Below are 15918 nucleotides of genomic sequence, written 5' to 3'. Positions count from 1 at the left end.
GGCCCATAAAACTCATTCTTTTATGCAAATTGGGCCGTAAACTACCCAAAAGGCCCAATGGGCCGAAAACTCATTCTTTATGGACCTCCATATTACCCTTCATATCTCCATGGATGATCCAAGAACACCCTCCCCTCTCATCAAGAATTTTCGAGAACTAGAAGCTTTTCAAGGAGGTTTCAACCAAAAATCACATCAAGTTGCACTCTAGTGGTAAGATCTCACAAATCTAAATAGCTTACTTTCTTTTGAACTCATTCATCCTTCTTACCACCCTAATTTCGTGGTTATGCAATCTAGTAAACCCATCCAAGTTCGAAATCCACACAAGGTGTTGCTAGGACCAAAAATCTTCTTCACATCTTCTTTAAAACCGAAACAACTAAGCAAGGTGAGTTCATACCCCCTTGTTTTCGGTTTTTACTTGTTTTTGGGGGAGAATACAAGTATTATGTGATGATCTATGTGTGTTTACATGTTATATGTGGTTTCTTTAGTTTTTGGTTGTGATATTATGAAATGCTTGTTATATTTCGAGATCTAAAGTAAAAAGGGGTGAAAGAATCATAAACAAAAACATAATAAACAACATACATCATAGATCTAAGGGTCCTTAAGTTTAAAAAGTGAAAAACAAAACCAAAGAACCTTACAAGTGTCATTTTTGCAAAAATAACAAAGATTGGATGTAAATTGTAAATTGTCGGTTTTATGGGGGTTATAAGGTGTTTATTTGTATAAAAGTTGATTTTATGTAAATAATACTTTTCAAAGGGGTCAAAAACATAAATTTTAGCTTAATGGGCTTAAAATTGGGCCTCATGAGTTTTGGGCCCAAGGTTGCGAAAAAATGAAGTTTTGAGGGGCTGAATTTGAAAACTTAACAAACTATGAGTCTAAAACGTAAATAAATTTTTTCAGGGGTTAAAAATGAGTTTATTACCAAATTGGACTAAAAATGCAAAGTTTTTGATTTTGGGGTCAAAATTGTAAAACTTACGGAAATTGGGCCAAAACTGTAAACTTTTTACAAATAAAGGCTGGAAATGACAACTGAAATAGTTTTGGACTGAAATTACTATTCAAATATAGTTTGGGTGGAAAAATGTCAAGAAAAATGGTTTAAGTACCAAAAATGTCAATTTTCATAAAAAGGGACTAAAAGTGCCATTTTTAAAGAAAAAGGGACCAAAATGGTCAATCTAAATATCTTTGGGCCAAATAAACAATTATGAATGTTTGGGTTAAAAATATCAAGTTTATAACGCATGGCTTTAAAAATATATTTATATAACGAAAAGCTTCGTTATAAATCAAGCGTTAAGATGTTTCTTTAACATTGCAAATAGACATTTAGCATACAACAAATACCAACAATACGAACTTAAACTCGATAAAATATAAGCGATTCAATGGTTGGGCCCAAATACCTTCTATTTGTGACAACCCGAAATTTCAATCTTGTACAAACCATTCAATCCAATCAAAGTTAGACCTTTTTCCTACTAACTTTTGACGCTATTTAGAGTCCATTTGAGCATTCTGAGTTTAGTACGTCAAGGGAATAAGTGAACGAAGGTGCCAATTGAAGTTGTAACCCATCAACCAAGCCATAAATCCTCAAAAGAGGAGTTTACGGCCAAGGGTCATGGGTTTACGGCCGTAAACACATGTTGGCCGTAAACTCCCTACTATATATACGACCCTTAGTCATTTTTCAGCCATTTTTCACTTTTCCAAGCCTAGAACTCGAATTCTCTCTCAAGGATCTTGAAGTTTTTGCTCCAAATCTTCAAAACGGTAAGTGAATCCTTCCATAAACGAGTTAATACATCTTTTCTTCTTGATTCCCTCTTGATTTCATCCATGAAATGTCTTCTTTTGGGTAGATCTTCAAGTGTTCTTCATTTCACCAAGAACACCAAGAACACACACTAGTGTTTTTGGGCTCTAACCACCCTCTCAAGCTGCTACTACGTAAGTACACTACCCTTGGCTTGTTATATACTCGAATCATTTGTTAAACACCAAGAAATTTTGTCCAGAAGGGTGTTTACGGCCAAGGCAATCTCCCTTGGCCGTAAACCCATGTATTGGGTGAATATGGACCCTAACTCCTTCCTAAGGCTTGGTCTTTAGTCTAGAACCCTTCCTAGAAACTTGTAGGACCTTAAACACTCATGAAATGGAACAAGATGACATGAGTTTACGGCCGTAAACACCATGGGCTGTAAACCCATGGGCCGTAAACACCATGGGCCGTAAACTCATGTGCCTTACCATTTGGGCCGTAAACTCCAATGCGAGGCCTTACAACCCTTAGATGCAACGCTTTGTACTTCTAGCACTTGAATCAAAGTGTTTTCCATGTCCTAGGGCGTCTTTGCTTGCCTAATTAGTTGTTTAAGCACTAATTAGATACATATATGTGTCATTACATGTTAAATAGGATCCGTGTGTGCTCAAGTCCTCACTTGACACTTAGCATCCTATCCGACACTTCCATCCAAACCAATCACTACAGGCGAGTTCATACCCCCTAAATCAACCTTTTAAATGTTTTTAAATGCTATTATGGGGGGGAATACAAGTTGAACTACTCTAGTTATTATAATAATCACACGTGATTAATAACTAGAACAAACAGGAATATTTCATATTACTTACAAATTGTTATCAGACTTATGGATTTCAACACTTCAAAACATTTTCTCAAACTCGTTTAGATGCTAAACATTTTATCAAACTCTTTTAAATTTACATTATTGTCAAACTCATATCTATACAGATATATTTATATAAGTAAGGTTTGAAGGACTTAGGACTGATAGCTCACCTTATTTCCTGTTCCTTGTTTGGTTGTGGACTTAGGGTATCCTGTTATCTGTCTGAATGTCGTTGAAATCTTAGTTATATATCATATATATGTGTTTGGATATAAAAGCTTCATTTCGATTCAGTACCTTTGAGTAGCAAAGGCATACAAGCAACCTTACTAGGTAACTATAATAGGTATAGTTAAGAGATTACTACTCACTATTACCATCACAATGACACATACAAGAGTCAGTACATTTACGAGTCACTACATACGTACTACATTGAGAAACAGTACATACTATACACTATACAAGGGAACATAGTATACACTATACAAGAGAACATACTATACACTAGACAAGAGGATATACTATACACTAGTATAAAGAAAACATTACTACACTATGGATTACTACACAAACATTTGAATACTGTAAATAGAATGTGACATATTACTTCTCGATACGACACTGTATTGTTGTATCACTTTGTAACCAGAGTCTCCTAGAGGGAGAGCGGGCATTGTGTGTATAGATCTATATGGGATAGACACTCCCACACCCCGACTGCTAGCTACAGTCCCAGCTGATAAGGCCAAGGGGTGACAGAATGTTACCTCACTACATATGACACCGGAGGGTCATCAGTTATTCAGTCGTCGATCAACATGGTTACATATGATTTCACATTCAAACCTTTAATTAACCAATTAAGAATTAAAGGCAAAACAGACTCCCCGAGGTGTATTGTACATTTAATACTACCTGGAGTCTGCATTTTCATCACATTTACTTTCCCCAATTACATTTATTTTGTAATCATCTTGCTTAGGTGAGGTTTTAAACTATACTTTCATAATGATAGTTTCATTGGGGAAAACTCTTACATTTACAAAAGAACAAACATACAAATAGTTGGGTCTTGGTAGAAGACTACATTTCACTAGAAAATATAGGATTTTCTAGAGAACTCAACCATTTACAAACATTTACAAGCAGCTACAAACATTTACACTACGTTGTTACAAACATTTTCATACAAGGAATGACACTAAATACTTATGTACTCACCAGCGTTAATGATGATAAACTCTTTCAAAATAACTTGTATTCTCAGGTCATCAGTAGACAGGTACCGATGAAGCTTTTGAGAAGATGGAGCACATACAAGACTCATCTTTTATTTTGATCATTCTTTTGGTGTCTTATATACTATACAGAACACGCTTGTATTAAAATTATTATATTAATGCAATGGATGTGGTTGCTTGTCTTTACTATTATGCATTGTTATGATACTGTACATGACGTCCTCCACCCCAGAACGTTTCTGCCGTTCCGGTTTTGGGGTGTGACAGATTGGTATCAGAGCATTATTTATAGTGAATCAAGTATATCAACCCATGAAAGATATACAAACTATAAACGCATCGGGATTAAAACACTCTGACCAAGAAATTATACTTTTAAATAATAAAATATTTAACTAAGTATACATACATCTATTCATACCAAGGTCAGTATCATACTAGGTCAGAACAAAAGTATTACGATTGTTGAACAACACAATTAGGCTTTGATACATATAGTCAAATCTAAGGGGATATAGCCTGATCAACTATATTTTCCGAGGAGTGACTAGCATGTGCCTAAGAATGATTGTGGTGTTGCAACAAGTCTAAAAACTTACCAATACCGCTACCACGAGAACATTAGAACAGAACATAAACCTAAAATACTATAGGAGTATTTTGTGTTACTATAATTACTTATGTGCAAACTAAAAAGGGCCATCTTATGGTTATCATAATTAGTACATCTATTAACTATTCTTTTCCCCTATTCTCGCGTAGATAGCATGGCTGGCTTCCATCTTCCCGGCGATCCGTATTTTCCCAACCAAGGCAATGGTGGGTGGCTCGATGAGGAGCCAGAGGAGGACCATCCAATCCCTTTGGATGATCACCTCGCAGAAAGCTTTTCGGATGACTCTGACTCCGAACCAGAGGTCAACAACCTACCCCAAGAAGGCCAAGTCCCGAATCACAACCCCCGTCCAGCATTTCGAGGTCCCACACCCTTGTGGGCAACAAACTTGAACCGTTAGAGTGATGAGCAGGGTCAGCCTTTACCTTTCAACGGAGACCGAAGCTTTTACAATATAAGCGAGGGAGGCTCAGCTGACCGAGTCCTACCCATCATGGTCTGTAGGATTGCTCGGAACGACGAGCAAGGTCGTGCAGCCATCGACCGAGTGATGGTAGTCGACGCCAACTCTGGCATTAACACAGTCCGCATTCGCCAACTCGAAGAGGCTATGGATAGGACTAGGAGAACCAATGAGACTCTGTAGCAACAACTAACTGCATCCCGAGCCGAAGTCATAGAACTCCGAGTGCGTCAGAGGGCGCATGAGCGACATCTTCAAGAAGTGGTGCGTCAACTGGAAGATCTGAAGGTTCGCCCAAGGGATACCCGTCGCCGGTAGAAGATGTCGACTCATCTTTTCTTTTGGGATAATGGATAGCCTTTCTTTTCTGTGCTCTATGGAGCACTTGTCTGTAAAATATTCTTAACTTTTAAAGTACTCTAACTAGACTTCTAAGCTGCCAACATTTTCCCTTATGGTTTGATGTAAGACCTACTGTTAGGTCATTTTCCTCGAACTCATTTTACATCATTAATATCAGTAATATCGGCAGTTATCTAATCTATGGGAAAGTCTATACCTTTGTGTTTTCCCTACTCTATTGTTATGCCTCTATCTGATAGTTGGACTATGGCAAATTAGTCCATGAAACACTCTCCTCACACTTTCAATTGATTCTTACTATTATCATCATCTCTATAAACTTCCAGTAAAAGATGTCGCCCCGAAAGCGTCCGACCAGAGGCAGGCCTGTAAATCAAACTCCACCACCACCACCCCCTCCGCAGTTCGATGCGGTAATGTTTCAGGCAGCAGTGACCGCAGCTGTGACCGCAACCATGGCTCAGGTAAATTCTGGTGGTGTTAGTGGAGCTGGAACGGGCACCAACTCTAGCCATGGTGAAATCCACCCACGTACACGGGAGTGTACCTATAAAGATTTCATCAGCTGCAAACCAACATACTTCAACGGAACCGGAGGGATCATTGCGTTGTCCCAATGGATCGAAAGAACAGAATCAATCTTCGAGATGTGCTCATGCCCTGAAGGAAGCAAAATAAAGTTCGATGCTTGCACCTTCACCGAAAGGGACCTGACATGGTGGAATGGCCATGTCAAATCACTCTCACTGGTAGCAGCTAACGCTATGGGCTGGGAGACACTGAAGGATCTAATGGCGAAAGAGTACTGCCCGAGGGGAGAAATTCAGAAACTCGAGGAGGAACTGTGGAACCTTAAGATGAAGGGTTCCGACATAGTGGCTTATACGACCAGATTCAGCGACCTGGTGACCCTATGTCCCAACATGGTCCCCACCAAAAGCAAGAAAGTCGAGAGATACATTTGGGGTTTGGGGCCCCCGTATCGAGGGAACGTTCTAGCATCACACCCTGCGACATTTGATAGCGCCAAGGAATTGGCCCAAAGGCTTATTGATCACGAGGTTCCTTCTACTCCAACAACAACTACAATGGTTTCCCCCGCACCAACCAAAACAGCTGACAACAAGAGAAGGCGTTGGAACCGAAAGAAGGGCAAGCCAGCTTAACCCTCTTCCAAGAACCAACAGACTGTGGCTATCCATGCTACCACCACCCCTGTTGCCCCTGTACCAGCCAAACCATATGCAGGGACCCTACCCAAATGCACTAAGTGCAATTTCCATCATAACGGCCCCTGCCGGGAAATGCACTGCACCAATTGCGACCGGAAAGGCCATACCGCCCGGTTTTGCAGAGCGCCTCCCAAACCTAACACCCAAGTCCCTGGTGCAGGAGTAAGCCATGCCTGCTACGGGTGTGGCGAGACAGGGCACTTCAAACGAAACTGTCCGAAAGCTGGGAATGTGGGAGGAGCAGGAAGACTACTTGCTATTGGCCACAATGAAGCCGTGGCAGACCCCACAGTAGTCACGGGTACGTTTCTCCTCGATAACTCATATGCATGTATCCTATTTGATAGTGGAGCAGAGAGGAGTTTCGTAAACCAAAATTTTAAACACTTACTTAAACACTCACCGCAAGCACTAAAAGAAACCTTCGTCGTAGAAATGGCCAACGGAAAGACAGAGAGTTCTAACGAGATTTACATAGGTTGAACCCTCACGCTAGATAATCATTCATTTCCAATCGACCTCATACCAGTAGCAATCAAGAGTTTCGATGTCATTGTGGGCATGGACTGGTTGAGTCTCCATCCTACCGATATTCTGTGCTTCGAGAAGGCAGTCCGCCTAAACCTACCGAATAACGAAACCTTGTTGATCTACGGAGACAAACCCAGTATGAACCTTCGTATCATCTCAAGTATTCAAGCCCAGAAGTACTTGCGTAAGGGATATCATGCATTCCTTGCACACGTTGTCGACACGAGCCGAGAAACAAAAGACCTAAAAGACCTCCCCGTAGTACGCGATTTTCCTGACATCTTTCCGGAAGAACTCCTAGGGTTACCCCTGCAACGTCAAGTCGAGTTCCGAATCGACTTAGTGCCAGGAGCTACCCCCATAGCCAAATCGCCCTATCGTCTAGCACCTGCTGAGATGCAAGAACTGTCCGGTCAACTTAACGAACTGCTCAGCAAGGGATTTATAAGACCAAGCTTCTCACCCTGAGGAGCACCAGTCTTATTCGTGAAGAAGAAAGACGGATCGTTCCGTATGTGCATCGATTACAGGGAACTCAACAAACTTACGATCAAAAATCGTTACCCTCTTCCTCGCATAGACGATTTATTCGACCAGCTGCAAGGGGCGAGTTACTTTTCCAAGATTGATCTGAGATCCGGGTATCACCAGTTACGAGTGCTTGAGGAGGACGTTCCGAAGACAGCCTTCCGAACTCGTTACGGACACTACGAGTTCGTAGTGATGCCATTCGGATTGACCAATGTGCCCGCAGTGTTCATGGACTTAATGAATAGGGTATGTCGTCCTTACTTGGATCAGTTCGTCATCATTTTCATCGATGACATACTTATCTACTCTCGAAGTAAGGAGGAACATAGCGATCATCTACGACAAGTCCTAGGAACCTTACTTTCAGAGAAGCTCTATGCGAAGTTCTCTAAATGCGAATTTTGGATTCGCAAAGTCGAATTCTTAGGTCACGTGGTTAGAGAAGAAGGAATCCACGTGGACCCCTCCAAAATTAAAGCCATCGAGAACTGGTCAGCACCGAGGACGCCTACAGAAATTCGTCAATTTATAGACCTCGCTGGCTACTATCGCAGGTTCATACAGAACTTCTCTCGAATTGCGAAACCTCTTACGATATTGACCCAGAAAGGTGTGGCCTTTGACTGCGAAGAGAAACAAGAGAAGGCATTTCAAACGCTGAAGCGAGCCTTATGCACCGCACCGATACTATCCCTCCCCGAAGGGATAGAAGACTTCGTAGTATACTGCGATGCTTCCAACCAGGGGCTCGGCTGTGTTCTGATGCAACGAGGTAAGGTCATCGCCTACGCCTCAAGATAACTGAAGACACACGAGATCAACTACACCACATACGATCTCGAATTAGGAGCAGTTGTATTTTCCCTGAAGATCTGGAGACACTACCTGTATGGTACGAAAAGCACTATCTTTATAGACCACAAAAGCCTACAACACATATTCAACCAGAAGGAGCTCAATATGAGACAACGACGGTGGGTCGAACTACTCAATGACTACGAATGCGAAATTCGTTATCATCCGGGTAAAGCCAACGTAGTAGCAGACGCCCTAAGTCGGAAAGAATATTCTGGTCGAAGAGTCAAGTCATTAACAATGACTATCCATTCGCATCTATCCGCATAAATTAAGGAGGCTCAGTTCGAAGCCTTGAAACCTGAAAACGTGGCGGGAGAATCCCTACGAGGAATGAATAAGAACTTGGAAGTCAAGGGTGGCGGAGCTTTATATCTCATGGACCGGATCTGGACACCGAAACACGGTGGCTTCAGAGACTTGGTCATGAAGGAAGCTCACAACACTCGATATTCCATCCACCCGAGTTCAGATAAGATGTATGTGGATATTAAAAAGTTATACTGGTGGCCTAATATGAAAGCAGAAATTGCTACCTTCGTGAGTAAATGCCTTACTTGCGCCAAGGTCAAGGTCGAATACCAGAAACCCTCAGGTCTACTTTGGCAACCGGAGATACCTGAGTGGAAGTGGGAGCGGATCACTATGGACTTCATAACCAAGTTACCCAAGACAACGGTTGGACTCGATACCATTTGGGTCATCGTCGACAGATTGACCAAGTCCGCACATTTCCTACCTATCAAGGAAACTGACAAGATGGAGAAGCTCACAAGAACATACATTAGAGAGATCGTACGACTTCATGGTGTTCCTATATCTATTATCTCCGATAGAGATAGTAGATTCACTTCGAGGTTCTGGCAGTCACTACAAAGCTCCTTAGGAACGAGGCTAGACATGAGTACAGCCTACCATCCACAGACCGACGGACAAAGTGAGAGAACTATCCAAACCTTGGAAGATATGTTGCGAGCCTGTGTGATCGACTTTGGGAAGGCATGGGATACTCACTTACCCCTCGTCGAATTCTCTTACAACAATACTTATCACACGAGCATAAAGGCTGCTCCATTTGAAGCCCTCTATGGCCGGAAGTGCAGGTCCCCTCTGTGCTGGGCTGAGGTGGGTGACACACAGCTAGCTAAAGAATGAGTTCCTGACAGCACTCTCACAGGTCGGGAGATCATTCGGGAAACAACAGAGAAGATCGTTTAGATTCGTGAACGATTGAAAGCCTCTAGAGACTGACAGAAAAGCTACGCAGACAAATGAAGGAAACCTTTGGAATTCCAGGTGGGAGACCGAGTCCTTTTGAAAGTCTCACCCTCGAAGGGCTTGATATGCTTTGGAAAGCGTGGAAAGCTAAATCCAAGATACATAGGGCCTTTCGAAATTCTCGCTAGAATCGGCCCTGTAGCTTATAAACTCAACCTACCCCACGAGCTTAGTAACGTACATCCTACCTTCCACGTCTCAAATTTGAAAAAGTGCTTATCCGATGAGACTCTTGTAATCCCACTCGACGAGATCGAGATTAATGAGAGCCTCAACTTTGTGGAAGAACCTGTAGAGATCATGGACCGATAGGTCAAACGAACCAAGCAAAGCCGTATCCCAATCGTGAAGGTTCGCTAGAACGCCAAGCGAGGACCGGAATTCACTTGGGAGCACGAGGATCAAATGAAACTTAAATATCCTCATCTTTTTACTTAGTTATTTGTAATAACTTAGTTGCTTGAACTCTAATTTCGGAACGAAATTCCCTCTAACGGGGGGATGATGTGACAACCCGAAATTTCAATCTTGTACAAACCATTCAACCCAATCAAAGTTAGACCTTTTCCTACTAACTTTTGATGCTATTTAGAGTCCATTTGAGCATTCTGAGTTTAGTACGTCAAGGGAATAAGTGAACGAAGGTGCCAATTGAAGTTGAAACCCATCAACCAAGCCATAAACCCTCAAAAGAGGAGTTTACGGCCAAGGGTCATGGGTTTACGGCCGTAAACACATGTTGGCCGTAAACTCCCTACTATATATACGACCCTTAGTCATTTTTCAGTCACTTTTCACTTTTCCAAGCCTAGAACTCGAATTCTCTCTCAAGGATCTTGAAGTTTTTGCTCCAAATCTTCAAAAAGGTAAGTGAATCCTTCCATAAACGAGTTAATACATCTTTTCTTCTTCATTCCCTCTTGATTTCATCCATGAAATCTCTTCTTTTGGGTAGATCTTCAAGTGTTCTTCATTTCACCAAGAACACACACTAGTGTTTTTGGGCTCTAACCACCCTTTCAAGCTTCTACTACGTAAGTACACTACCCTTGGCTTGTTATATACTCGAATCATTTGTTAAACACCAAGAAATCTTGTCCAGAAGGGTGTTTACGGCCAAGGCAATCTCCTTTGGCAGTATACCCATGTATTGGGTGAATATGGACCCTAACTCCTTCCTAAGGCTTGGTCTTTAGTCTAGAACCCTTCCTGGAAACTTGTAGGACCTTAAACACTCATGAAATGGAACAATATGACATGAGTTTACAGCCGTAAACACCATGGGCCGTAAACCCATGGGCCGTAAACACCATGGGTCGTAAACCCATGGGCCGTAAACTCATGTGCCTTACCATTTGGGCCGTAAACTCCAATGTGAGGCCTTACAACCCTTAGATGCAACGCTTTGTACTTCTAGCACTTGAATCAAAGTGTTTTCCATGTCCTAGGGCGTCTTTGCTTGGTTAATTAGTTGTTTAATCACTAATTAGATACATATATGTGTCATTACATGTTAAATAGGATCCGTGTGTGCTCAAGTCCTCACTTGACACTTAGGATCCTATCCGACACTTCCATCCAAACCAATCACTACAGGCGAGTTCATACCCCTTAATCAACCTTTAAAATGTTTTTAAATGCTATTATGGGGGGGAATACAAGTTGAACTACTCTAGTTATTATAATAATCACACGTGATTAATAACTAGAACAAACAGGAATATTTCATATTACTTACAAATTGTTATCAGACTTATGGATTTCAACACTTCAAAACATTTTCTCAAACTCGTTTAGATGCTAAACATTTTATCAAACTCTTTTAAATTTACATTATTGTCAAACTCATATCTATACAGATATATTTATATAAGTAAGGTTTGAAGGACTTAGGACTGATAGCTCACCTTATTTCCTGTTCCTTGTTTGGTTGTGGACTTAGGGTATCCTGTTATCTGTCTGAATGTCGTTGAAATCTTAGTTATATATCATATATATGTGTTTGGATATAAAAGCTTCATTTCAATTCAGTACCTTTGAGTAGCAAAGGCATACAAACAACCTTACTAGATAACTGTAATAGGTATAGTTAAGAGATTACTACTCATTATTACCATCACAATGACACATACAAGAGTCAGTACATTTACGAGTCACTACATACGTACTACATTGAGAAACAATACATACTATACACTATACAAGGGAACATACTATACACTATACAGGAGAACATTCTATACACTACACAAGAGGATATACTATACACTAGTACAGAGAAAACATTACTAGACTATGGATTACTACACAAACATCTGAATACTGTAAATAGAATGTGACATACTACTTCTCAATACGACACTGCATTGTTGTATCACTTTGTAACCAGAGTCTCCTGGAGGGAGAGCGGGCATTGTCTGTATAGATCTATACGGGACAGAGACTCCCACACCCCGACTGCTAGCTACAGTCCCAGCCGATAAGGCCAAGGGGTGACAGAATGTTACCTCACTACATATGACACCGGAGGGTCATCAGTTATTTGGCCGTCGATCAGCATGGTTACATAGGAGTTCACATTCAAACCTTTAATTAACCAATTAAGAATTAAAGGCAAAACAGACTCCCCGAGGTGTATTGTACATTTAATACTACCTGGAGTCTGCATTTTCATCACATTTAGCCAGCAGTGATACTGCTGGGGTAAAACATTACTTTCCCCTATTACATTTATTTTGTAATCATCATGCTTAGGTGAGGTTTTAAACTATACTTTCATAATGATAGTTTCACTGGGGAAAACTCTTACATTTACAAAAGAACAAACATACAAATAGTTGGGTCTTGGTAGAAGACTACATTTCACTAGAAAATATAGGATTTTCTAGAGAGCTCAACGATTTACAAACATTTACAAGCAGCTACGAACATTTACACTACGTTGTTACAAACATTTTCATACAAGGAATGACACTAAATACGTATGAACTCACCAGCGTTAATGCTGATAAACTCTTTCAAAATAACTTGTATTCTCAGGTCATCAGTAGATAGGTACCGATGAAGCTTTTGAGAAGATGGAGCACATACAAGACTCATCTTTTATTTTGATCATTCTTTTGGTGTCTTATATACTATACAGAACACGCTTGTATTAAAATTATTATATTAATGCAATGGATGTGGTTGCTTGTCTTTACTATTATGCATTGTTATGATACTGTACATGACGTCCTCCACCCCAGAACGTTTCTGCCGTTCCGGTTTTGGGGTATGACACTATTCGTGCTATTGGGCCTTTGTGGCCCAATATCATGATTATTGGGCCCAATATAATTATACATGTTTATTGGGCCTCAGGTGACCCAATTACATGCCTAATGGACCCTCAATGGCTTTTACATGCTATTAGGCCGTAGTGGCCCATTTCCATTGCTAGTAAGGTCCAAATCAATCATAATGTGTGATGAGCTAACGTGTCCGTCGCATACTCAACAGCCTATAATAACATACGTGATTATTGGGCCCCGTAGTCCTCTTCTCTTCGTCTGTTAGGCTTACCCTTTTATTCAAGTAAACATAAATCAGGTTGTTAATCAAGGTTATTCAATTTCATTGGATTTAGTGAGTAATAACGGGCGAAACCAATAAGTGTCGGTCGTAGTCTGTAGTTATAATCAAAGTCTCCTAGAGGGAGAGCGAGAGTTTGCGTATAGATCTATACAGGGGTGACTCCCCCACACCTAAGTTGTTCGATACAGTTAGACTCGGCCAGTCTAGGGTGACAAAATCTTAAATTCAATACCGGCTTTCACTAGAATGCGAAGACAGACGAAATAGTCATTATTATGCCTGGTTATAACGAGTCACATAGAGATCCAATACCATCTAAGTAATCATGGGAAATCATATTTATTCGTTTTGACGATACAATAATACAAAACGATCATACTATTTATATCGGAAAACATCGGGTTTTCCGGGGGAACAACATCATTCACTTTCACTTTCGATAACTATAATGCAAGAACTCATTATAAGAAATATATTACTTTTACACATTTTGAAATCATTCACGCATATACTTATGGATCATCACACCTATTTCGTAAACAATTTTATTTTCAGAAAATATCGGATTTTCTGGGTTTTACAAACTACACAAAACATTTTCATATCAAACCTGCTTATGAACTCACCAACATTATATATGTTGACCGTTTTCAAAATAACTTGTATTCTCAGGTAACAGATAAGCTGAAGAAAATTACCAAGTGTGTTAGGATGTTATGTTTTGTGACTCTCAAACAATTTATGCTATGGATTATGTAATGTAAACAATGAATTGGATGTGAACAATGACGGTTGTAATGTATTAATGCATGGGGATGTTTATGTTATGTTTCATGTATATTCATTATGATGATATTTCAATTTAATTCACACGAGCCCTCGGACGTTTCCGCCGTCTGGTTCGGGGGTGTGACAGATGGTTTAAAGACATGTTTACAATACGTGATTCATGGATACCTGGATATTTTAGTGATATTCCAATGTGTGGTTTGATAAAGACTACGTCGAGGTCAGAGAGTATGAATTCATTCTTTAATACATTCTCAGAAAGTGGGAACTTACTTTTGAATTTCATGATGAATTACGACACTGCCATTCCAAAGCAAAGGAATACTCAACGTGAGCTTGATAAGGCATCAAATAAAGTATCATATAAAATGCAAACACCTCGAGAAATAGAACTGCAAGCATCAAAGGTTTATACAAGTACATTATTTTTTGAGGTGCAAAAAGAAATATATAAAGCATGTTTTTTCTGTACATACTCATATGTTGGTATTGAAGATGGTTGGGAAGTTTACATTGTGCAGCACAACAACAGTATAAGCGAATTTAAAAATGAATTTAAGGTAATTTTTCTAGTTTTTTATGAAAAATGTAATAATATTCATATAAGATTTTGAGAATATTCATATATGAATATGAGAATATTCATATATGAATATGAATATTCATATATGAATATATGAATATATGAATATATGAGTGTTGATATGAGTAATCTTATATGAATGTAAATGTGTAAATTTTGTTTTTGTATCAGGTTGAAATAAAAGTTGAAGAGAAAGAAATAAATTGCAGTTGTGAACATTTTAAGCGTATAGGTGTTTTATGCAGACATGCTTTTACAATAATGATGAGATGTGGTGTTAAAGAAATTCCTGAAAGGTACATTTTGAAAAGATGGAGAAAGGATGTGATATCAAGAAATTATCGTTTTAGTTCTCTTCAATTTGATTCAGGTGATTGTGAGAATGTAAAGCTAGTCAATGATTCATATTATAGTTTTGAATCATGTTTGGATATTGTAAGAGATGACAAAAGGAGATTGGCTTTGTTTGCTGAGAAACAAAAAATGTTGTTGAAGGAATTTGAGAGTGATTATATTTCTCCTGGATTGAAAAGCAAGACAGATGGTGAAGTCGTATGCAAGCTTTTGGGTGTTACTATTTCTATTCCAGAAGAGATTAATATTCATGTTCCTGAAATTCAAAGCAATAAAGGTTCTGGAATCAAGAAAATAATTCCAAGTGCAGGTGAAGTAGCATATGGAAATTCTAAAAAAGAACATAGAATGTGTTCATGATGTGTAAAACGAGTTCCACACAATTTACGTACTTGTCCAGAAAGAGTTGGAGCTGCTAAATCAGCAAAAGACAGTTAGGGATTTTTTTAGTTTTTTTTTTATGTTTTTTGGTTTTATTCATTTATGAATATATGCAGATAAAAACAATAAACAATAATATTCATGTATGAATAATACACATTTATATTCATATGGTAAATTGATATGTTGATATTTGTTTTTTAAATTACTATAAAATAAGTTATATTGATATGGTAAATTATTCATAAATGAATACAAATATGTGAAATTTGTTATACTAATAAATAAGTTATATTCATATCTGAACTTTTTTATGTTAATATCTTAACTTTGTTATACTAACATATTACTTTGTTATTCATAAATGAATATATCATATTCGTATTAATTTATGAATAAATAGAAATAAACTTTGAAAATATTTGAATATAAATAAATGTCAGAAATAAGCAAACTTGT

The 15918-nt window shown here is 39.1% G+C and overlaps 1 protein-coding gene across 1 annotated transcript; it reads left to right on the top strand.

The window, feature by feature from the left end:
• The first annotated feature begins 14281 nt into the window (after positions 1–14281).
• Positions 14282–15438, top strand: LOC145111292 (protein FAR-RED ELONGATED HYPOCOTYL 3-like). Its single transcript, XM_079047584.1, has 3 exons — positions 14282–14558; positions 14637–14701; positions 14896–15438. Exons 1-3 carry the CDS (start codon positions 14282–14284, stop codon positions 15436–15438), a joined length of 885 nt encoding a protein of 294 aa, XP_078903710.1.
• Positions 15439–15918: the final 480 nt, after the last annotated feature.

This window comes from Lactuca virosa, chromosome 5 (assembly GCF_052849685.1).
Source record: "Lactuca virosa cultivar CGN04683 chromosome 5, Lactuca_virosa_CGN04683_v6, whole genome shotgun sequence".
Classification (NCBI taxonomy): domain Eukaryota; kingdom Viridiplantae; phylum Streptophyta; class Magnoliopsida; order Asterales; family Asteraceae; genus Lactuca; species Lactuca virosa.
This window is presented reverse-complemented; position numbering and strand designations above follow the sequence as displayed.